This window comes from Rhea pennata, chromosome Z, assembly GCF_028389875.1.
Source record: "Rhea pennata isolate bPtePen1 chromosome Z, bPtePen1.pri, whole genome shotgun sequence".
Taxonomy (NCBI): domain Eukaryota; kingdom Metazoa; phylum Chordata; class Aves; order Rheiformes; family Rheidae; genus Rhea; species Rhea pennata.
This window is the reverse complement of record NC_084702.1, coordinates 26,835,242-26,860,434: the sequence shown is the minus strand read 5'-3', so window position 1 is coordinate 26,860,434 and position 25,193 is coordinate 26,835,242. Positions and strand designations below refer to the sequence as shown.

At 36.8% G+C, this 25,193-nt stretch overlaps 1 protein-coding gene across 1 annotated transcript; it reads right to left on the bottom strand.

Annotated features, from left to right (window-relative positions):
- Window positions 1-438: 438 nt before the first annotated feature.
- Window positions 439-24,390, bottom strand: CEP78 (centrosomal protein 78). Its single transcript, XM_062599409.1, has 16 exons — window positions 24,361-24,390; window positions 22,700-22,976; window positions 22,334-22,509; window positions 21,627-21,699; window positions 20,948-21,051; window positions 19,457-19,631; window positions 18,506-18,619; window positions 18,208-18,272; window positions 15,456-15,570; window positions 13,836-13,971; window positions 12,885-12,930; window positions 11,811-11,951; window positions 6,095-6,172; window positions 4,307-4,473; window positions 2,838-2,991; window positions 439-1,434 (listed from the first exon to the last, which is right to left on the bottom strand). Exons 2-16 carry the CDS (start codon window positions 22,950-22,952, stop codon window positions 913-915), a joined length of 2,319 nt encoding a protein of 772 aa, XP_062455393.1. The 5' UTR covers window positions 22,953-22,976; window positions 24,361-24,390; the 3' UTR covers window positions 439-912.
- Window positions 24,391-25,193: the final 803 nt, after the last annotated feature.

Below are 25,193 nucleotides of genomic sequence, written 5' to 3'. Positions count from 1 at the left end.
CACAAATTGCCTTCTCTCAGCAATTAGGCAAGTGTACAAACACACAAAGAAAGATGCTGCTTTTCCTCTCCCCTTGCCCTAAGACCGCATTCAGGCGCGCCTTGTTGTTATTCCTGGTGCAAAACAGTCTGCCTTCCTGTGACACATTTGGCAATCAAGATGTATGCTGCTTTATACCATAGTTCAGAAGCTGCAAGTCTGCTGCCTGTGCAAAAGCAATGAACAAGGAGCACACCCCAGGAGTTTCAGTATAATGACATTCTCTTAGGTTTTATGCTCTCACATTTCTCTGGGTTGAGAGCCACCTGACTGAATTAGACCTGCTTTGAGAGGGGAGTTGGACTAAATGAGCTCCAGAGCTTTCCAGCTTCTCAGATGAGATTTCTAATCTTTGTGGTGCTATCATTAGTAATTACAACAATAAGGGCTGTATTTAGATAGATCACTAAGAGATGTTGGACTCATTTTCATATCTGTAACTTCCAATACTATTGGGGACTACATATACACACACTAGTAGGGCAAATATCCCTCAATGGCTAAAACCACTGTTTCATTTCTACTACAACACACTTGAAATACAAATCATAATTTGTATTCAAATTAATTTTATTAGCTAAAAGCTGTTTATAATGAAATCTGTGATACACAGTAAAATTCATATCCCAGGAACCTTTTGTATATAGTACAAACTGAGGGGTACTATTCTACTAGTACATCATTCATTTCTGTTTCAAAAAACCCAGTGACAAGTGATACAAACATGGAACATGAACACTGAACAGAATGGAAGAATGCTTTAGATATTTTCAAAATCTACATTTCTTCACAGAAATTCATGAGTTTACTAAGGCATCCAAAGTTTATTTTTAATCTTAGAAGTATAAACAGTCCAAACATTTCAGAATCATTTCAAGTGCTGGTCACAGAATGAATACTCTCTTGTATTTCAGATCCAGATCCTACAGTATCAGTTCCAGAAAGGTCTGCTGTCTGCAGTCTACTTTGGTCTCCTCTTGATACAACACTTACAATTGCAGTTTCATTTGCTCTATGGATGTATTTCTTTGAAGAGGAACTTCTATTTTTTTCACCAGAAGTACAGCTGGACTTTTTGCTACCATTACTTTTGAGATTCACACTGGAAGTAGAAAATGAATGAGGACTAGTAACTGATTGTCTAGCTGAGTGATGTCCTTTCGCATGTTCGTTTTGTTTGACTTTTCTCTCAGGAAACACTGGGGTGCTGTTTTGGGGGTTATCTTCCTTGTTTTGGCTAGTTGTTTGAGATTCACTTTCCTTCCAAGAGCCTGGCTGCTCTTGCACAACAACCTGAAATTCTTGTGTTTCTCTGTGAGCTGAGAAGGGATTATTCACAACCACCTGGGACTGAAGCGTGCCAGGAAAAGAAACTTGGATGTCTCTACTTCCATTCTGGAAAAAGAGATTCTAGTTAATATATTAGCACAACCAGAGGAAGGGTGAGGAGGAATAAAAAAGAAACAGCAAAAAACAGTACTCCAAAAATGATACGCTAAACCTATAAACTAAAACAAACTCTTTAATTTATACAAGACACAAACATACTAAAGATCAAACTTTTTTTTTAACCTAAGCCAGAAAGTTTCAGAAGGTTGCTAGGGTGCTAATGACATACAGTAGGCATATTAGTTTCACATGTATCTCATTATTTATGCTACAGAGATATATCTTATACTGAAGCAGCCAAAACAGAACTACATTTCCTCTGAATGACTTCTGAATTATTTAAAATTCAGTATGTTTGCTCTGCCTTCACAATAGTGTGTTTCCAATACAATCTTATAGCACAGTTCTTAGCTGCTAACAGAATCCACAAAAATTATGCAATACTAGGAGACAACTAAGAGTACTGTGTATGTTGAAACTTTTCCACTCTTCCACATAAAGGTATACTTAAGCACTTTGAATTCAGGCTTCCCCTAGGCCTATTCGAGTTAGGAAAAAAAAATGAATCAAACAAGCTTCTTAAGCAAGTTGAAGTCACAGTATAAAATAAAAGAGCTTCATCAGATTAAAGTATTGTTTTAAGCTTAATGACAATGACCTTAAAAAACCTACACCTGTGATGACAATTACTCTATTATTTCAAACAGTTTTAATCTGATTCAAATTACGGACCTACCGCTTGCTTTCCACATAGTGAACTTCAAAACCATTATAGTAAAAAGGTTTTTTAACTGTGTTCTTGAAGAATTTGAAACACTTAATAGGGAAGACCATGGATGTCAGAAACATGCCAGAATGCAGAATGAGTCTTAGCTTGACAATTTTATCTGATTTGGAAAATTTCTGTGGCCTGAAATTCAAGGTGTACCCTCCCTAGAAGTCTGTCTATTAGGACCTAATGTCACAAGACTGACATTACTCAACAGACAATTCCAGGGTTTCAATGGGCATTAGTACTACCCTCCACTATCAGATTTTAAAGATACTAAAATCCAGTATACATTGTTTAAGTGTCTAAAAAGTAGTCAAGATTATTAACTAAGGCATACCAATATGGGAACTTAGTATTTAAGAATAATAAACAACGTAATTACCACCACCACTTCTTAAAATGCATTACAAGATGGTATGGCTTCTGCTTGAAACAGTTATCACTTGAAAAGATTTGCATTAATATTTTTAATTACTACAGCCTCTATAAATATACATATGCACACAGAATAAAAGACTATGACAATTTCATAGATCATTTGCTAATCATGACTTTTTGTTGAGGGGGAGGGGATAACAATTGAAAAGTATGTTAAACAGCCTCAACACTGCCAATAGCATTCCCTCTATAGACTTACTTTACTATTCTGGGTATGTTCTTGTCTTTCTTCTTCAAATGACTTCTCCTTTAGCATCTTAGCAGGTTTAGTAAGAGTAGAATTCATTTGTGGATGCCCCAATAGACCAAAATCTGACTGGTCTATGCCAGCTAATGCAGCAAGTTGCCCAAGTCTGCAAAACAAAAGTTTAGAAGAAAGTGACAAGAAAAATTCTTACCCATATGAAAGATCTAAGCATTCAAAACAAGAAGGAAAAAAGGGGGGAAAAAAAAAGCCTGAAGCTTTCATTTCCCCCTTTCTATTATTTTCATGAAGCCCAATATAGCTTAACAAAGATGAAAATAAGTGGCTAATGCTGTTCAGCAACTTCTGCCCAAATTAGCCTGCAGGTTCAAAACTGTCAGTCTTCAGTCAGTGTTACTGGGGCAAGTAATGAAGTTCTTCCAGTTAGTATTGATCGCACAGCAGAGTTCTGGCAAGCAGACTCCCTTTCAGGCAAAACAAAGTATAAAGCTGTATCACTCAAGCAGAAGATTGGTGCATGCCTCCCCAAACCGGCATAGTCTCCAGTAACCAAATCCATTTATACACTTCACAATACAGACAGGCTGTTTTGCTTAGCAGCTTAGAAGCTGGCCAAACATGCCACTTGGGGTTTGTTACCCTAAAGACCAGCAGGAACTGAAAAGGTCACAGCCATCAACTGGTGGCATCACATTACACAGAATCTTTTTGAGAACCAATTCTTGCAATTACCTAACTTTCAGAGCAACTCTCTACTGTCATGAATAGATGTAGGGTCTATCTGAAATATTTGTTCTTGATGTAGCAAAAAAAAAAACATTCTTCCCTTCCTTCAAAGCTTGAAATTCACCCTGAAAGTAATGGCAACTTCACCAATTGATTTGCATGGAATTAGAACACTTTCTCTGGGTGAGCTCTACATTAATTTTTATAATTGGAAGCAGGGGGCAGGTGAGGAAGCAAGGGAAGGCAAATAAGATGCACTGCAGCCTAGAGAATTTCAAAATATAACGAGTCATCTAAAATTTCTGTAGAGAGGCCAGATTCATCTCGTCTATCATTACGTACTTCAGTTATTAAAAGGGAGCCATGGAAAGAAAAACGGTGCACGCTTTCCGAAACCAGTTCAACTAAGCTCTTCTTACAAAGGGAACAGTAAGAACCTCAGACGATCAATAAAGTCTGAGCAAAGATGTTTTTATTAAAACTTTCTTCTGAAAAGGGCTTTCTGGAGATATTTCCCATTGGCAATATATAAATATATAAACTCAGCTTGAGTGTGTGTGGGTATGCTTTTTTGCTGAGAGAAAACTAAATAGCAAATAAAAAAATTAATTTCTCTTCCTTTGTTTGTTGCCAGTACATTCCTAGAGATTCTGTGGGGCAGCACATAACCTAGTGAGGACAGTTTTGGAAAAAGGCATCAGAAAAGGTAAAATTAAAATAATAAAGCAACAACCTACCCAGCATCTTTAAGGAGATCTAAAAAAGCATGAAACTTTTGGAAAGAGTTCTCAATGCTGCCTAGAACACCTTCATCTTCCAAAATCATGTTGGTTACTGACTGTGCATGAAGAACCTCAGACAGAGAGATGTTTAGGTTCCTCAACCTTGCGTTTTCAATTTCCAACTATTAAAAAAAAATAAATAAATAAATAAAAAAAAAGTTAAAAGCCATTTCCATCATTTTCAATTCAAAACAAAGAGACCTTTGCATTGCAGGCTACATGCAGTACTGCAAAGAGAAAACCCCACATAAGTGGTATAGAGCTTCCTGAACCAGAAATACTCAGTCTGCTATAAAACAGATCTCTCTGTAGGTTTGTCCACAGCTGCTATTCTATGCTACCTTAGGCATTCGTTTGAGGTATTCAAAACTGCCGCTTCAGCATTGTGTTTAGTCTTTACGCTGCAGAGTAAGCGCAAGCAAAGTTAGCTTTTAAGCCATGTTATTCTGCACTTATTTAACACATTAAGGCCAAAGTACTTTCTGGGGTTTTTTTGGGGGGAACATTCAATAAAGGCCAGTGTCCCCCTTACGTTCAGCCCATCATTTCAGAGCTCATGCAGATAATTATCTCTTTCCTGGTCTGTGCATCTCCAAAATGAGAAGTTTAAAGTGATCCCACTTTTCTTCACACTGAATCAACATCAACATCATCATCTGAAAGCTGAACAGTAATGGTAGGATATACAAGGTTTTGTGTTCAAGTGAAGCATTAACTCAGATGTCCATTTAAGTTTACAGCTGTGCAATCACTGCCATACCACAGGCTTTCCTTTTCCATCTTTTATGAGGTAAGACCTGAAAAATTACAGATCTGCGCAATCTTAGTTGTTAAACCAGCACCACTAAAAGCAACAGGTTTAGAGATCACTGATACTTAGTTCATCCTTTCCCCTCAGGCATGGTACTATGCCCAAACAGTCCAGCACAAAGATTTTTTTGCAGGGGTATTTAGACTGAAAAGCAACGAAGTCTTCAAACAACACAAATCTAGCAGAGCCCGCTGACATAGTTCACATTACAGAAGGATGGTCAGGCTGAAGTATTTATTCCAGGTATCCTATTTGGATACACATTTGCTCTAACCCAGATGTCAGGCGGCACTATTTGTTGTTCAAGTTTCAAGGGGTACCACCACTTTCATTCATTCATTATGCAGATCACACTTAAAAACTCAGATCCACTCACTTACACTTACTTATGCTGAACTCTGTTATAAGAAATTCTGCTTACTAATGACTCTTGATTCAGAAGGGTCTCTTCATGTCACCAACATTAACTCAAGTTAAAAATAAAAGGGATTATCGTGAATGTTACCATACTTGGCTTAACCAAACAGCTTTTATATGAGCAAACTGCTCATACAACAACAAAGGTGGAAGACCTCAAGGAGTAATCCATTTGCTGCAAATTACAAGCAGAATTAATCACTTCCTCTAGAAAACAGTCAAGATGCCCTGGGTTATAACTAATACACTGAATGAATGAAACAATTTGAAAAGAGTAGCTAAACATGGGGGTCAAGGCTCTGGAATAGAACCAATGGCAGGAAATCAGGAAAACAAACACGTTACTAAATGCTGATTTCAACATTGACATTAGGCTAGTAAGTGATCACTGTGACTTTGAACTGAAACTCTGGAAACTATCAGTTTAGAGTGTATCAATAACTAGTCATAATTAAACAAGTGGATAGTTTGTGCATCCTTAAAATTAAAGATGATTAATACTTAACTATCATTACCTCCATTAGCCGTTCCTCTGCCTTTACTCTGGCTCTTCTTTCTTCCTTTAATTTGAGTAGGCATTCTTCCAGTTCCAACTATCATAAAACAGAAAATTATTCTCAATGTCAGACTAATGTGCAACATTATACACATTTGAAGTCAACACATCCAATTATTAACACACAAAATTCCAAGCAATAATATATCCTCCACACAAATACATAACTCAGATCTACCAATACATACCTCTGCCATGCAAAAAGAAAAAAACTAGCACAGAGCAGTGGACATGAGTGTGATTGACTTTTCTATTACCGTACTGCAAATGTGTTACTGTAAGACTATAGTACAAATTCTCTTATGACTATGATATTACTATCAGGAATGTATATTACTGTCTACCTCCTCTTTCTTTTCCACCCCTTTCAAATGTCATTTTAAAACTAAATATGACTACTCAAACTATCATGCTGAACTCATAAAAAGGAAAGTAAAAGCTCATACTTAAAGTTTTCAGAATTTATTCTTCACCCATGATTTTATTCCTTATTGCAAGAATAGGAGTATAGCAATTCTAAACCATAAAAGTAATACTTTTTCACTGGTTTCAGTTAGTTTTTCAGTCAGAGGAAATAAGTTTCTAGATCCCAAGATCTTGGAATGAGCTAAGCAGCTTTAGAAGCAGCTTTATTTTTATTTGATCAAAAATCAAATCATCTGGCAAACATATTTTAGTCTTATACATGAGAGGCCTTCACTTCTATTTTGGTTTTTCCTTTTAACTAGTGAATTCCTCAGTTTCAGTGAACAGTAGTCAGGATTTGATAACTGATCATCAAGTCTTTTCCTATCATGGCAGAGAAGTATCATCTTTAATTATATAGTGTCTGAAGTGCGGAACAGATGGGAATTCTTTAAATGCTTCAGTAAAGTCTTCTGCTTCCAAAGGAGAAAAACTGCTAACATCATAGAGCTGCTTTGTTTTTTTCAAAAAGAGTAACCTATATGAGTTCACAGTATATAAAGGTTCTTCATTTATCTACATACCTTTTACACAGGCACAAACATGTAACACTAAACCAGACACTGCTTTTCCAAGGAGCAAAGATCCAAACAGCACTCAAAATCTGTCTTCATTATCAAAAGCTTATTCAAGAGAACATACTGCACTTCATACAAACAATTAACTGAAGATCAGCATGCAACAGAATGAATAGTAAAAATAATCCTTCTATAAATGCGAAATGAGTCCTCACAGTTCTTGTAGGATGTTGGAGACAGACATTTGCATGATTCAGAAGATGCAGGTTCTAAAATATTACAAATATTGCATTCCAGTGACAACCACTCAAGAGTGAACATTAAGAGCGTGTCTCCATTGTCCAAGGAAGCACACTCTTAAGATCCCTAGACTAGCATCAACCAAGTTAACCCTGGAACTAGAAGGCTACAATAGTGCCTTTATTACTCGAACATAAAAGCAGAAGGACTCCTAGAAGTTACAAGTTTTAGGAAAACAGTATTTCTAAGACAACATTTGGAGAAAAAGATTTATCAGTATCTAACAAAAATACCTTAACAAAATCACTTCAGAGGACACAGAGGAGAGGGGAGGAGGAATCTCCAAGAAGAGCTCTCAACAGACACCATAAGTTTTACTACAATCTGTCTCAGAATGTGTGGAAAAAAATAGGAGCTGCAACCTCTTTCATAGAGGCAGAAGCATAGCAAAGAAGGTAGCAACCATAATGTTCTATGTTCATATCTTAACATATACACTGGAATCCTATAATTCAACTTGCAAAGATCAGGCACAGATATCAGGAATCACAAGAATTCCTACAGTATCAATTATAGCATATATATTTATATATATGTGTATGTGTGTGTGTGTGTTTAAGTCTTTAGGTTTTTTTAACTATAGTTTAAAAACTGTAATTCTACAATTTTTGTTGTAGAAAAAATTCAGAAAATTCTGAAGATGACAGCACTTACCTCTTTTTCCAAGTTGCTAAATTTTTTTCTGAAGGGCAAAGGCTTAGAAAACAGTTAAATTATCAAGAATTTTTTTTTCTAAGTGAAAACAAAATTTGGGGTTTTCTTAATTTTGATTCATCACACAGTAGATGTAGGTATTACTCAATAGTTAATAATGACTTCACAAAAAAAAAATTACAAACACACTTAGCTGCATCTCTTCAAAAGCAATAATATGAAGCCTACACATTAAAGGAGGAGGCCCTGTATCAGTGCAAACCTGTCTGTCACCACTAAACTACAATATATGTATTATATACTTCTGCCACTTGCCTTCCAGTTCTGGAACTCACTCAATTATATAAACTAATTGGAATCATTACAAGGGCTGAAAAATAAACTGGAAAAATAGTATTTTTGCCATAGTGGCAAAGTGAACCAACTTGCCTTATGATCAGATACATACTTAAATTTCATTCTTTCACTTGATACCAAGAAATTCACTAGTTCACCCAATCTTGAAATCTTCATGCAGAAAAGTTTTACTAGAATGAATTACGGGGAGTTATACCCACATACAGGCTACAAATCTGAGCCTTTCATGGTTCACTCCCAGCAAAGCAGTCCAGAAAGAGTGATCACAACCTTTAAGAAGATGAAGTATCAGAAACATCTATAGCCTTTCCCAACTAGCTGCATTTTTCTAATTCAATTGTAGATTCTACAATTTTAGAATATACATATAATTTACATAAAAAATTTATAATTTAGAATATATATTCTAAAATTACAGAATATATAGCTTAATTAGAAAAATGCAACTATCTACTAGATTATACCATCTTTTAATTATAGGGCAATCACTACTTTTAAGTAATTCACATAACATTAATATTTAGAACAAGTTAACCTGCTAAATATTTTGAGGTTGAAGTCCATGGTTTATATGTTTGTTCCATTTATACACTCTGGAAACCTCCTCAGCTACATTCTTAGCCAGAAGCAATTTAGATGCTTCAGATTCTGTCTAGTGGGAGGAACAAATGTATCTGCTCTTATTTTTCCATTCAAGCAGAAATGGACTTTTCAGTTAGTCAAAGGATATATACACCGTTTTAAACGAAAACAACTAATATTGTTTTAGTGAGCATTAAGCTTTAAGTTTCCTTTTGGGCAGAAGGCTACGAAGGAGTTCTCAGTGGTTTGCAAGCTATAATAAAAAATCTGTTCCTTCAGTCATACGAAGCAGTATATGGACGGATCTTTTTCAGTACAGTGGCTGATTAAAGAGTTCCCAGCTTTTGCTGTTTATTCCTACTCTGAAGTCCCATCATTGTTCTGATACAGCAGGTTGTCCCATTCCAATGAAAGTTTATGCCAAAGCCTGCTCCAGGTAAATACATTGGATTATTTTTCAGCTAGATCAATTCCTCAAGCCAGTTCCCCACCCAAACTGAAGTGCAGTAAGAGCTGTTCAATGACAGTACCTGAGCCTAATCAGCACAACTAAGGAGGCTCTCCTCTGCTTCCCCTCATTTTCTCAGCAATACAGTCCTGCCACTTGCCAGTTGCTCCAGTTCTGGAACTCACCCAACTACCTGAGCTAATTTGAATCATTACAAGGGCTAAGAAATTAAGCGGAAAAAATAATATTTTTTGTCACACAGTCAAGGTGAATCAACTTGCTTTATCACTGGATACATATGGAAAAAAGAATATAAGGAAAGTATGAAGAAAGAAATAGAAAGCACAAAAGACGGGGGAGAAGAAGGTGGAAAATAGACCTCATCTTTCAATGATGAGAATTCGTTCATTTGGTTCTGCCATAATGTAAAGCCATACTTTTTTTTTTTTTTTTTTTTTTTTTAATCAACATGACAAAAAGAGTGGTAGAGGCAAAGAAACAAACAGTTCAAGACTGCTTAAAAAGTCAGATTTACAACCATGGCTTAAAAAAATATTTTGTTTTTTCAGATTCATAAAATAGTACTACAGTAAAGCTCTCCAGTATTAAGTACTTAATGTAATTAGATCAGTTAAGTCTGAACCTTTACAAGGACAGAAAATATGGAAGCAATTTGGAGGTATGCTCCTAAAACTTATGATTTTCCTCCCATGAGGCACAAATTCATCCCTTCCTTTCAGTCACTCTTGTATGAGTGCAGCTAATCCAAAGATATACAGAAAGCATCAGATTCATTTCACTAGGCTGAAACAAAAAAAAAAAAAAAAAAAAAGCTAACCAGATCTAACTGCACCATAGAACTACAGCTGCACTGACAACTTAGGTTGATGTGGCCACCTTTCCAAAACATAAAATATGGTTTCCGTCTGCTTCTGTAGTGTATCAAAAAGGTCATATCCCACTCTCCCGCTTCAAACATCAAGAATAAAAACACCAAATGTTTCCTGAAAGCACAGTACTTCCTGCATAGATGTTTTGGACAAAATACGCACGACATGGATTTCTATGATTTCAAATATAATGCAGCTCTTGACGAAAGGGCTGAAGCCACTGCACAGCACAATGCCAACATATTTCACATTACCAGCAATATGAAACGACCTACAAAGAACACAGCCACTACAGAACTTGAAATTTAAGGTACATGAAATGCCTTGAAAATACGCCTGCACAAGATCTCTAAAGAGAAAAACGGTAGATCTAAGAAAAGACATACATTAGCCAGCCAAGAGGCATGCAGTTGTCTACTGTTTGGATCTGTACAGTCATTCTATCTTCTGCAGTAACTTTGAGCCATCCTACTCCCATTATATATAATTCTGCAACAATGCCAAGTTTAAAACCTATTCTAGCTTACATAAAAGTAGCTCTACGGTCCTTGTATTTATACACACAAACAGTGCAATCAGTGCTCTAAAACAATCACCCCCAAAGCAAAAATAAGTAATTCTTAAAATAAGACCTCCAGTTATCTGGTCAACATAGCTTCTCCAGAAAAACTTTCAGATCCTAACACTTCAGACACAACCCAGTCTTCCTGCCCGAGGGAGTCATCTTATAATACTGTTAGATTACCTCAGTAGTGTTAACTGAGCCACCAAAACACACCCTTTGACTATTGCTGCAAATGTTTTCACAGGGAATATCCTAATGAAAGGAAGGGAAACCAATCTCAGTACTACTTTTCCTTTTTTTTTTTTTTTTTTTTTTTTCTTTTTTTTAGATCTGTCAAAGGAATAGAAGAAATAATAAAAAATATAGGAAAAAAAGACGACTGTCAGAGAGCTCAATTATAAAATAGAGCTTCAAAGCACTGCTAATTATTTAAGCATTTTTACACAACAATCATTAAGCTATTTCAGCTCTTAGAAATAACACTAAAATGCATTTATAAAGGGATTACTTGAAGGAAATGCTAGAAACAATAAACATTGATCAAAAGATTCATGAATCATGACTCAAGACAAACGGACAAATTATACATATTGCAACTGGGTGCATTAAGTGAAGTTCTTCCTGATTATGTACCTCATTTCAATAAAATTCTCATAGTGTACACATCTTCATTGGAACTACTCAGTTTGGAAATTTGGTACATACCTGATTATCTTTTTGAATGGAAATATATGTGACATAATGCAGAATAATTAAAAAGTCACTCACAAATCTTTTTCCTTGACTGGTTACCACCTTAGCCAGGATTTTTTGGAAAACCAAAACAAAACCCCACATACAACATAAAGTATATCATTCCTCTTTATGAAGTTTAAGCCACAAAATATGCTTCTTACCTGAAATTGTTTATACTTTGTTAAATTAATTTTATCTAATGACTTTGTCAAGTCAGGATGATGGATAATATCAGATTCTTCTGTCTCCTCAGTTTCAGAAGTAGCAGCACTTTCTACTGTCACTTTTACAGGAATATCTGTCTAAAGACATTAGGGAAAAAAAAAATTAAAAACACACCCCGAGCATTGAACTATGCAGTAAGACCAAAGATTAAGTACTACCAAAATCTTCACTTAGACACATACTCTCCCAAAGTTCTTTATGCCATATACACAGCACATCAAGCTATGCAATTTAGAAATACCTATGCATAATACAATATAAAAATGTATTGGTGTGTACCACTGGTAGCCTCTCTGCAAGTTCTATTTTCTCTCCAAAGTTGTGATTCCAAAGCAGCTCACTGTTACCAAAAACGGGCAAGGTTTACTACCTTATTCTCAAATTCTTCTTTCACCCCACCATAGCCCCCTCTGTTTCTCCCTCATTTTGCTGGCACCAGGAACCATTACATCCTTCTGTGAGCCAGTTTAATTTACCAGCACACACTAACACACTTCTCCAATTTGTTTGTTTCATTTTCTCCATTTGTTTGGTGGGGTGGAGGGTAAGAGGATGCAATGGGAAGATAAGGGCGAAAAACAGGTCTTGTTCATGCAGCTGGGTTCACAAAAGCAATTCACAAACACAAATATTTAATTCAGAAACACAAAAAGTAGAGACAGAAAAGAGAAGAATGGAACACTTCATAGAAGAAAGCTGTTAATTCTATGTACTATCTCTGGAAGGACCATGCTCAAACTGAACCCCGGATTCTTCCTAAGGCTAGGAAACCAAGAGACAGCAACACAGGATAGGGAATCTGAGAAGTTCCAACTAAATACTGAAGTAAACTGTTATTTTATACTTCCATGAGGAACACATACTTTAAATGCATGCTCCAGTTTTAACCTTTCAATCATACAAACCCAAACTTTTAGACAGGAAAATTCCTTTTGTTATATTTGCATCTCTTTAGGCTTCCATCTACCAAATAAACCATCATTTTCTCAACAGTACAAGAGAGATAATACCTGAATCTTCACTGGTAACTCTTGAGTATTATCTACCAAAGACCCCCTACGGAAAAAAAAAAAAAAAAAAAAAGTCTATAATATGTCAGCATTGCTACTTCAATTTCCAGACAGAAGATCCTAGACTAAGCAAAGCAGTTAGATTTAAGATAGTACCAGACACTTCATTATCCCTTCCCATATACCTTAAACATCCACTGCACTTTCACTCCATTCTGCTAGCACTCCTACAAAATCAAAAACTAAGACAACATTCCTGGATACTAATGCTAACACTTCAGTAAGCATTTTCCTTAGTTAATTATTATGAACTAAAGTCCATAGGAGAATTTGGTGCTCAGTATTTTTGAAAAAGTTTGGAAGATATAGAGCAGTATATAACTTTTGTTTAAATATTTTAATTTATATAGCTTCAAATTAGAGGTTAATGTCTAAGGAAAATAAGAGAGTTAACAGCTTTATTCAAAGGAAAGTATGATTATAAAAGTCAATCTTGTAATGCTTGAAAGTTATAATAATGCTTTATTTCACAGAACTTAGACAATCATAGGAATCTCTAGTAGAAGCACGGGGCAGAAGAGAAGGAAAGAACACCCAGACATTTCAAACTGGTTGCCAGTATTACAAGTTACATATATTACAAACTTTGAAAGCCAGACTACATCTTCAACTACGATGCATTATCAGTAATGAAAGAACAAACAAGTAAGATTTCCTTTTAGGAACAACTGGATATTCATATGGCCATGAAACTGTATCTTGATGTATATATTTAAGATTTGCTGTAATTAATCCAGGTACCATCCACCTCAAGCCAATTATATAAACAGTTATGGGTGCAATACAGAATTCTGTATGAAACTTTTAAACACATACTTAAAAAAAATAACACCATGCTCTGTCATGCAATTTTCATGCTTTAATATTTTTCCTTTACTATGAAAAGTTCACCTGCATCTCTTTGCACGTTCCGCTGTGCGCCAAGGAAGGAAGCCTTTTGTACCTGGTGGTAGTGGTTTTGGTGAATAACTGTCTTTCACAGATGGATTTTTTTTCCCAGGACTCATAGACTTTTTAGATGTTAATCCTGTATTAGCAGGAACAGTTATTTACATATACAGTCATAGTTGACAGTTCATAAGTAAGATCGCCTATATAACAAAAACAACTGTAGGAAATCCACCTTTCAATTCAGTTTTGCTAGATTGTTCAAGAGCTAACATTTATTTTGCTTCTTGAAGAACAGGGACAGCCAGTTCACCCGTTTGCAATTACAAGCTTAAATACTTGTCTTATGTCAGGGTGGTCTAACTAGAAGTGTTATTCAACACAGAAGCAAAGTTTTGTAGCTAGAGAAATTTATTCATATTACTAATTTCCTAAATCAGGTGTCTACAGTGGGAGCTTAGGTATCTTGCACAGAAAATCAAGCCACTTATGCACTTCAAATTGCCCTCTAGTGGCCTTAATGTGAATAAGGTTGGTTCTGTAACTGACAAAGACACTTGACAGTTACTGGTATTCATATTGATTGCTTCTACAGAACACCAGAAAGATCCTCACTTAAAAAGAATAGTAAGGAAATGTTATGTTCACTAGTCCAGTCTTTTAAGCCACACACTAATACCTAATATAGGTTCCGGATGAACACCTAAGGCAGATGCTCACTCTACTCAAAAACTAGCAAGCCCAGAGACTAATTGTTCATCTGATATTTCATACAGTTAATAAATGAGAACTCAGTTTATTGCTTCTCTGAGAACAAAACCAATTTTGTAATCTGTAGAAAGGCGTAACTGTGGGAATGAGAGTTCATATTTCAGTTTGTTCTTTATCCTGTTTACCTGAGAATTTTTACTTCCTGATTCCTCTCCTTCTTTTTTTTAATCTCCAAGTCAGATATTTTTCTTTTTCCATTACCCACAATTTATTTGTGCAAACAGATGTAAATTTGATTTATGCTTACCTCTCTGCTTCCAGATAACTAAAGCAAAGAGGAAAGATAACCAATGTATTATGGTGAGATTTTAATAATGTTTTGAAAATTGTGTATTAGTTATCAGTGTTTAAATAACATGGATATCTTGAGTATTTGTAACTAAAATATACTATTTATAATAAGTTTACATGAAGTAAAGAAATCTTAGAACATTTTGTGCATTAATAAAAATTCATGCCTGTTTGTTCTGGCAGAGGACAATCTGCTACAGGAAGGCTGCAACATCAGAAAAAACAGACAACTCCTTACCATCAAACTTCCTAGAAGTGAACAGTTATGGGGAGGATACCCTTGGAAAAAGTATATGCAATTCTTCAACATACTTTATTCAGCAAATTCTAGTTTTCCCAGACACATATCTAAAAACTCAAAACAAGATCAAATTTGCTATTGAAACCACTGATGCTAGAAGAAGCATTAAGAATCAATGGAATTTTCTTAGAAGCAGAAGAGTATTTTGTGAAACACTGACATTTAAACACATCATATATTTTTGTAATGTAAGTTTAATACTGAAGAATTGTTTTGTAAATAAAACTTACTATATTCAGACAAAATAAAAACTATATTACCAATACGAATAGTAGCTTTTCCTTTTCGACCACTTCCTAGGACAATAGTTCTTTTCTTTGGTCTAGCTTTCAAAGCATCCTTTGAAGATGGAGAAGTCAGCCACTTATACTGGAACTTTGAGTATTATTTTTAGAAAAAGACAGACACGTTATTTTAATAACTGATATTTCAGAAGGCCATCACCTGCAGAAGGCTCATTTAAGACCAGTTTTCTTTGTCAAATACAGAAACCACTGCCATTAACAGACAACTTAAACTGTAAAAATCCAAAGGAAAAAAAAATTCCAAAGCCACAATTCAACCACAAATTCAATAAAAGTTTGAGTGCCATACTATCAACAAGTGTTCCCAGAACACTCCTATAACACCCCATCCAATTTTTCCCGTCTCCTGAGCAAAACTTCTCCTTTTATAGTAACAAAAAATGGCATTAACCCTATAAGAAAGGAAGCTCTGGCTCTCACTGTTCATTCTCTACAGAAAGCTGGCTTGCTAAGAATGAACGGCTCAGGTCAAAGTTCTCTAGAGTAAAAGCTTCCCTGACACGATTTTATATTAACAATAAATACCAAAAATTAAGTGTAATTTTCACTGCTTCTAATGAAAATTCATCCTTACACAGTAAAAGCATCCAAGCTAAAATCAAGAGATAGTGATAATTAAGTGCAATTGCTGTGCTTCAGAATTCATTTTCTTATGGTAACAGTTCTCTTTTCCTTCTCTAAAAAATTTTATTATCCTTCCAGGCAGACACTCTTAAGTTACGCTATCACTTGGATTTTAGTGTGTATCAAATGAGAATTAGCAGAAAGTCTACTATTAAAATCACCCAAGAAACAGAGTTAGACGAAAATGCAGTTGAGATTAATGCAAAGCTTGTCTCAGACAACTCTAAACCCCATATCAGAGTACTAGGAATAGTATGACAAAGTTATTCCCAGGCTCCACTTAACGTATGAGGAAAGCTAAGCACGATGCAGTTACTGTGCTAATCAACTAACCAACTTCAGTCCAAATTTATAAAAATACTTTTCTTGCCTATGATAAACCTGGACTTCAATTATTCCAGGATGAGTTTTGCTGGGTCTACAACTTGATCTAGCTCCTGAGAAAACTGTCATCTTCAACTACAAAAAAATCCTTAGATGAAGAGTGAAATAAACTGTAAAACTTTTTCAAGGCCAAAATACCTTAATTTGGTTTCACTACATATACAAAAGAGCAGCTATACTGGGTTAAACCAATAACATATTTGTTACCTAGTTACCTACCGCTGTTATACAGTATAAGGATAGCAAGCAGTCATTTCTCAACACTGTCTTAGGTTCTTGAGCAGCAACAATGGGGGAAAACCTGTACTACAGACATCTTCAGTGGATTTTTCCTTTAAGCTATTCAGTCTCTCAAAGAAACTATACAAACTGTTATCATCTAACATGCCTAATCATGTGTACAATTAGTCTATTACACTAGAGCTACAAAGTGCTGCTAGTACAGTACAGAAGTCTTGTCTTAGCTATCCTTTAAATTTATTGGAAAGTTTCCTATGTTTAATGATATCAATTAGTAGTGAACAGTCCTTCTTGCAGACTTGAAAGTTCAATGCAAAGTAATGAAAAACAACCACTTCTTACGCAGAACTGAATAGAAGGGCCACTGTGAATGGTATTCAGTAAGCAGGTGATGGCTACCACATAATTTCTAATGTACAATTACTGAGACATAATCTTCTGTACATGCAATGACTTACTATGGGGCCATTCAAAAGCCTAAGTTCTCCTTCTAAAGCATCACGCTTTAATGCATTTCCTATCTAAATATAACCATGGAATTTACACAACTGGTGTCAGTGTCTTTCAGATATGCAAGATTATCTAAGTCTTACTGACAATACTGATTATCTACCACCTTGATTAATACAGAACCAAGGGTCTTAAGTTGAATGAACTCTTAGTACATGGAAATTCTAAGAGTTGCCTCTTTTCACAGTTCAACTTTCCATTCATCTTGAGCTACATTTTCTTCAGGCAGATGCTATATTCATGGAGTCCCTGCATCATTGTGCAGATGCCAATTCCATCTGCCAAGGAGAATAAGTACTCTTTCAAAACAAACCTCAGGTTTCTCCAGAAGGTCTTTAACAGGTTGAAGAGGGGAACTGTACTAATTTCCACAGAATTCTACACACAAACTTCTCATTTAGAATCTACTCCCTATACAGTCACAACTCTGACTTTCAAGCCTTTTCAGAGCCAAAGCACCAATAAGGTCAGGAACAAGATTGTTGCAGCTGTCAAAAAGCAAGAGTAAATGAGTACTCATCTGCTTGCTAACTCCTTTGGGAATAGAATCAGATTTTTAAGCTAGGACAGGAGGCTCAGTATTTAAACAGTGTGTCCAATCATAAGTGTTTCAGATATTCAGTGTATGTAAGTTACTATAAACTCTCTACAGAATATCAGACAGAAATGGAAATGTGTACTATAGTTACTCAAGTTATTCAAGACTATTCTTTCCAATATTAACCATCTAAAAAGCACCTTAAATTACATAACAAAGCATACAAAATGTCCAAGGCAACATAGCTCTTGCTGCAGCTAGTGCTGAAGTTTTTCCTTTTATAGGTTCTTTTAAAATGCTTTAAAATGCTCATAACCAGAATAATCATGTTACATCCATTCTGAACAAATAATGCATGCAATGCCAACTACAAAAACAACAAAAAATTACTACTAAATGTTTAATGCATACCTCTGAATTGGTACTATTTCCATTCATAAGAACTCTTTCAATAATGTTTTTCATCAAGACATGATCTAGAATTAAGGATATTGTATTAAGAATTTCCTGTATGAGACTTGTATTTACACAAATATACAGATCACTGAATAACTGGTATACATTACCTGCCCTCTTCCCCACACGCTTGTTATAATACTTAGCAAAATACTATTGCCTGTTTTCCTTAAAAGCAGTGTATTTCCCTGCTCTACAAGAGTTACTGAAAAAATCCACAGAGATGAGCACAGAAGTAGATATGGATACATACCAATTAAAGGGTTTTTTCTTACATCAAGTACCACTAATGTTCTATTAGCTTGCAGAGCATCAAACAATGACTTTGCTCCTTCATTGGATATTCCACACTGCTGCAAATCAAGTGCTAAAATGTTTTAAGGAGTTGAAAAAAAGAAAAAAAAAAATCAGTGGCATAAGACATAGTCAGTCTCTACTATAATGAATCCATCTCTGTTAACAACACCATTTCACAGAATGGATGAGGCAGTGCTACAGCAAAACCAATGGTATAGATTACAATGTTTGTATGTACAATGATCTAAAGCTCTTAAATTTCTTAATGTTGATACATATTACTTTCACAGGTGAAAATTAACTATTGAGCAACTACAAAGGAAGGAACATCAAAACACAGTTAAATCACTGTTTTTGAGTATCACTACTAGACGTAATATTGCTAGATACCAATTAATAGAGCTGTCCAAAGTAGCCTAACACATAAACAAACAACCTAAGTCTGAAAAGCCTGAATCAGTGCTTCTAGCAGATCATTTCTAGCACACACAAATACATTATTCAATTGCCATAAAAATGGTACTCTCGTGGCTTTTGGCCCTTTTTCCCCCCCATGTTAAGCACGCCTAATATCCATGTTACCTGTACAGCCAGTTCAGACAAACCTTAAAAGAATTTCAGTAGGTAAGTGTTTGATGACTCCTATCACCAAGATTAGAGACATCTAATACCTACATACTCTACTATAATCCAGAATACTAGAGGTTTCTTGGGCACTTTGACTACTCAGATAAGAGAGGAAATTTGTTCTTTTTAAAAAAAAAAAAAAAAAAAAAAAAGAAGAAGAATCACCTTATTCTTTGCTAGTTAAAAGCTGAATTACTCGTTTGGCTACATTTACTATAATCACCAATTGCAGGTTTTCTGCCTGCCTCTACTGCATCTCAGAATCAGTGTTTCACAATACCTTTCAACCACAGGTCCTCTCCTAGGCATTCTGCAAAGGCACTGGCTCCTCTATCTCCAACAAGCATGTTGCAGTTGAAAGTAATGCGCCTCAAGCCTGTCATGCAGTCCAGGTCAGGTCTTCTGTATCGTAGGCTTTCAGCCCAAGCTTCATTATGTCTTTTCATTGCCTGGTGCTTTGCAAAGAAAAAAGTTATAATCAAGCGCAAAAGAAAGCCAATATTATGGATGACAAGACAATCATGGGTAATTTTTGTTTATAATTAATGTTCAATAGCTAAGTGTTGATATGAAAAGGACTCAGCTATACCACTTCTGAGTTCAAGAAGTACCAGTCATTCCTGAACACTGCAGTTAACTCACGCTTCTGATCTCTGAATTCACAATACAAATTACTAAATATATCTAGAAAATTCTAATTATCTTACTAGCTTGTTTTTCTCAGTTAAATATTTTCAACGTATCTTCAATAGGAACAGCACACTATGAATGTGCTTTCATGCAGACTAACTTTAGTATTTGTTAGGATAACACATTTATATTGTACTAGTCACAAGCTTACTAGTCAGGTAATTACTGTAGTATCTCTATACTTCAAATTCAACTCCATTATTTTAATACTTAAGAATAGTTAAGACATTTTGAAAATTGTGTGTGTGATGGATGAAAGAAGCTCTCCCCAAAACACAGATGTCAGATTTTTAAGGCCATAATTAGAATCTGAAAGCAAAGGAAAGAAAATTGAACGCTCAATACTGCAGGTAATTATTTCTAAGTTCACCAAGCCACAGGAAAAAAATGTAACAATAACAAAAAAAGTGGGCTTTCACATTCACTGCCATTTAAAAATAATGAAAACTTATTTATTCATGGCAGATGTAGTAATCCTACTACATTTTAAGTTACAGAGAGCTATTTTACAAGGCATAAGAGAACATATTTCCAGATTACAGTACTTCTTGAATTCAGCCCTATTATACCCCTCCAAAAGAAAATAAAACACCCTTATGTACACTAGTTATACAGTCTGTATATTTCTTCTCAGTAATCACAAAAAAAAAATCTTCCTTTATTACTGCATATGTAATACATGATGATACTTGAATCCATCGCAATATCAAACAATTCAGTCTAAATAGTCTTAACAATGTTCACTTTGAGGTTTATGAAAATTATTACATTAAAACTGGCTCAGCATTTAGCGTTCATGTGGTAGAGATTTCTCACCATGAAAATACAATTTTCAGGAATTCAGGAACATTCAGGCATTTCAGAAATTTGGATAGGGGAGGAAGCACGGCAGGCAGACCACTAGTGTAGCTTTGTTAAAGACTATCTTTTTCTTTAAGAGATTTCATATCAAAAACAGTATATGGTATAGTATTGCTTTTATTATCAAATTATTACTAGAAAAGCTCTATTTGTTTACAAGCCAAATACAACAATCATGCTTTCAGATTTAACTGTTTGTAAACATTTATGGTTAAGTTACCTTTAAAACATTTGCCATATGTTCTGCCCCTCGCCAGGTAAGGCTACAGCCTGTGAAATTTATGTATCTGATACTAGCCGAATTCTTCACACTCTGACAGATTGCTAAAGGGAACAAAAGTATTTGTTATATACATACACTAAATGGCCAGATCACCAGAACACCCACTTTCCCACTGGTATATTAAGAAACTGAACTAGCTTTAATAGGTAAACCCTTTGAAAAGGGTCAGTGTTGAAAAACAAAGTTTATCTCAAATATGTCTAACCATTGTAACTTCAAAAGATGAAATATTTCTAGGGTATTTAGTGAAGACCATCTGAACTAGCTAGAACATGTCTTATTTTACTTGGGTAAACATGAACAAATCAAGAAAAAGTTAATTTAAACCTCAGATATACTACTTAATAATGTTGATTATACTTTTACCTAAAACAAAGTAATATTATTTGTTTTCTAGCATCAGGTAAACAAATTCAGGTCTTCGAATACTGTAAAGTAAAATAAAACGAAGATGGTTATCTTTAATCAGAGTGAACAAATTTAAAATGGGAATGGAAATACAAAAAAAAATCCAGTTTTACTGACTTAAAGTATCAAAAAAGAGAGGAGCAGTATATTTATGCCTTTATCAATCACCTCACAAGACCAGTTATTTTTCTTTTGTATTGAAACTTACTTTCTAATCCTCCATCTCCAATCGGACAGTGGGCTAGGGAGACACTCTCTAGAGATGAAGTTTTGGCCAACCCCTGCAAAATAATATTTATGTTTCCAAAATTTTGCTTTGCTGTTGCAAAAAGCAAAAACAACATACCAATAGAAAAGACACCAAGACACCCAAACTGCTCAATACAAACACTTTGTGCTCCCCAAAAGAAGGATTTGCTATCTCTTTCAGTACAGAAGGGCCTAAAGCAGTGAAGCAGTTACTTTGTTTTGCACATGAGGGACCTGAGCCTGAAAAAAACAAGCAGCCACCTCATTGCCTAGAAGCTATTCATGAGCAAACCAGAGTAGCTCCAATAGAAGTAGCTCTTCAAAATTATCTTCTTGGTGCCTGGCAGCTTTTCTTCTGTCAATACCCTGCATGGTAATGCCAGTCACAGGCCTAAGTTACACGGGCCAACCACCTCCACAGAATTGGAGACGCTGAAAGAACCATCCTATAAGCCTTGATGAATCAGAGCAAAAGAAAGTTAATCAACTTTGATTAAACATTAGGTTACACTAGATGTCTCAGCAGAATGGTTCATTCACAGGACAATATAAAGAAATCTTTCAAAATAGGCACATCCCCATTTGCAACAACTGTGTATAAAATAAATTTCTACTTCTCTAGTTTCTAATAGAGCTTCATCTAACTGTATATCAGTGCATTCTCACCTTTGTTAAAAGTATTAGATCTCTCTCTCTCAGAAGCAGCCCCTGCAGTTCCAAGTTTTTTAGTACATCTGATGTACTCAGATAGCCTTTGACAGCTTTGCATAGTTGACCAGTCAAGTCTTTTGATCGAATTGCTGGAATTCTCCTTCTAAAGTAAGTTTTATACCTTTCAACACCTAGTAAACAACAGAAACAAAGAGCAGTGACATCTAGTCCATATTGATTTTAAAGCAATCATAGACACACCTCTTTCTTTTGCTGCCATTCTTAAATAGAAAGAATTACTTGGCCATTATAATTCCCCCCTCCATACATTCAATCACTCACAAGGTTTATGCAAAGAGTTTAAGAGTCATCACTACAAACCTGATTCTCCAAGACCCTGCTGATGAAAACTTCTTATTGCAATAGAAGTCAGGGTCTTATTATGCCTGATAGCACTTAGAAGTGGTGCCCACTCAGCAGCTTTGATGCGATCTACAGTTAGATCAAGAGCACCCTCATTCAGATTGGCTTTCACAGCTTTCAGGGGGACTGAGCCTTGAACAGCACATAGATGTTCATAATGAGAGTAGAAATCCAGCATGCACTGTCTTCTTACTTTGACTGAGTCAATCATTTTTATTATGTCATATAACTCTCTCTAAAATGGAGAAAAAAAATATATAAATTTTTCCCATATGCAACTGATTTAGTAACATAACTTGAATTCAACACACATATCCAAAACATGAGAATGCATGGCTATACACGTGTAACTCAATGTCTTCAACATAAAAAGTAATGCTGACATCTTGCGATGTTCTATACCTGTGTAAGTACAGCTCAACATGTAAAAAAGAGAAACGCTACATTTTATTCTCCTAAACAAATGTGCATATCCAAGAGAATATGCCCATGGTTCCAGCACTAACAGGTGTAAAGGCGCCTCTTAAAACATTTTTTAAACATACAGTGTCTGCAGATTTCTTAGAAGCCTACTCCCTGACCCAGCACCAATCAGTACAAAGGACTACTCCAAATACCATTTTACAGCCTCAAAACTACTTGCCAGCTTCTCCATTGCTGCAATCAAAAGTCTGAATTCTCATAATAAAACTTTTCCCTAAATATTTTTGGTTTTGCATACTTTCTGCCTGACCCTAGCATTCAAGTTTAATACATTTGAGGGTAAAAGAGAGGGCAAACCTCGAAGACATATAGTAACTTCCATCTTCCACAGCAACTTCCAACAACAACTACATAAATTAGGGCTCTTTAGCATGAAAGTGAATATAACAGAATTGTATAAAATCTTGACTGCCTTAGAGAATGGATCCCAGCAACAATTATTTGCTATCTCTTTCAGTACAGAAGCAAAGGAATATCAGATGAAACTAGCGAGTGGTAGACTGAAGAGAAAGAAAGTACACGGCCAAACTGGGAAATCCAATTCCATGCTGTAAGTTTTCAGAATGCTAAAAGTTTACAGGGATTAAAAAAAAAATAAAAAAAAAGTGGGTGCATTCATAGGCTGAAATAAAGAGAAATTCATACAAGACTACTGACAATGGAGACAAAGACTTTGTCCTAACATCTGAGCTGCAAGACAGGCATGTATTCTGTGAAGCACCACTACCTGCTTCTTCTCTGCTCATATGCTTCCTCAAATACCTCCTGGTCTGTAGGCATAAATCACACTTCTCATTTGACCTGCACAATCACTATATGCAAGCATATACAGTATCCACTTAACACATAAGAATAAACAACTCTGGCTATACTTGGAAACAATAAATAGCATTTTGCAACGCTGCACCCACTGAATACTGCCACTACCTAGAATCAACTCAGAGAACTACTTCAGTGCTCCGGTTCCCTAACAAAGCACAACATCAAACCAGTACAGGGGCGGGGAGGTGCCTTATTCGCTGCAAGCGCAGGCAGCGGGGAGAGACGGTCCCTTCCTCCCACGCACCCCAGTGCCCCCCGCCGCGCCTCCACCAGCCTCGGCGCGCTCCCAGCGCGGCCGCCGGCCTCCTCCTCACCTCTCCATCGCGGCCGTGTCCAGCACAGCCCCGACCGCGCAAGAGCCACCATCCCCTCCCCGCTTCCTCCTCTGGACACCGCACCGCGCCCCGACCGCAGCCCGCCAGCCGCTGCGGCGCGCCGCCAGGCTGAGTGCTAACCTCCCACGCCCTCCTCCGAAGCCCGCCGCCGCCGCCGCGCTGCTCCGCGGCAGGCCGTTTCCCTGGGATCCCAACCGTCGCCGCCCGCCCTACGCCGCGCCACGTGGCGCCTATTGGCTGCCGCTCCAGGGACGGCCGCCCGCCTCCACCGCCTGGCCGCCGGCTTCGGGCGTTCAAAATGGCCGCGCCTAACGGCTGCCCCGCCCCGGCGAATCGCTCCCACCCCCACCCCGCAGCCGTTACGGCGCGCGCGGGGGCGCCGCCTCCCCCGCTCCGTGACCTGCGCGGGCTGGAGGCGGCGGCGGGCAGCTCCCGCCTGTCCTCGCCACAGCGGCGAGCGGGCTGCCCCGGACCGGGCGGCCTCCGCGCCTGCAGCCGCCAGCCCTTGGCGACGGGTCGCAGGGCGAGCTGCCGCCCGAGGCGCCCTGTGGCCGTCGCGCGGGGCGAGCTGCAGCCCGAGGCATGCATAGGACGCGCTGAGCTCTTTCAGTCACCATTAGCTCCCCGCAGAAAGCTGCAGGAGGGGCATCCAGCAGGGCTGTTAGGGAGAAATTTTGCAGCTAAGCAGAAACTACTGCTTCCCTTTTCCGAAGAGGCTTTATATGCAGGGCTAGGAGAAAGCACATTTCCATGGTGCTGTCTTTTAATAGGTCTTTAAACATGCAGTGCATAACTTAATCAGCAGGCCATGC